This window comes from Phaethon lepturus, unplaced genomic scaffold (assembly GCF_000687285.1).
Source record: "Phaethon lepturus isolate BGI_N335 unplaced genomic scaffold, ASM68728v1 scaffold9900, whole genome shotgun sequence".
Classification (NCBI taxonomy): domain Eukaryota; kingdom Metazoa; phylum Chordata; class Aves; order Phaethontiformes; family Phaethontidae; genus Phaethon; species Phaethon lepturus.
Window position 1 is genome coordinate 30,748 of NW_010509822.1, and position 447 is coordinate 31,194.

Genomic DNA, 447 nt, shown 5'->3' on the forward strand with positions numbered 1-447 from the left:
TAGTTTGTACTCTGTAAGTTCCTCCAAGCATACTATATCTCTGAACTCCTCATCAGCAAATAGATTGGGGTCGATGTGCACTGTTTTCCATTCTCCTGTTACTTCAATGCCTTTTTGTTTCAATTTAAAGGAAGATTTAAATCTCCCTCCTTTTTTGGGCTTCATTTTTACCTAAAACGAAACTGGAGGGAGGCAAAAAAGCAGAGCATCAGATCAAAAGAATGAGGATTACATTGACGATATTCAAGCACACAGGAAAGCAAGGCCTAATTCTTTTCCTTTGGGGGAAATAGTATGAATGGCCTTAAACATAACTGCAGCAGAGCAGGCCTATAGCCTCGCTCCTGGAACAGCTCCGGGATAAAATCGAAATCGCCGAAATAAATCACCGCAGGCCGCCAAGCGCTCCCGTCCCTGCCTACCCCGGGTATCACTGACCAAAGGCCC

General features: G+C 44.5%; 1 protein-coding gene across 1 annotated transcript in view; it reads right to left on the minus strand.

Moving 5' to 3' along the window:
• The window catches only part of DDX24 (DEAD (Asp-Glu-Ala-Asp) box helicase 24), a 16,863-nt gene extending 16,698 nt beyond the window's left edge, over positions 1–165 (minus strand). Inside the window, exon 1 of the mRNA XM_010287208.1 lies at positions 1–165. This exon is cut by the window's left edge and continues 571 nt beyond it. Within this exon, the coding sequence (XP_010285510.1) occupies positions 1–165 (165 nt within the window).
• Positions 166–447: the final 282 nt, after the last annotated feature.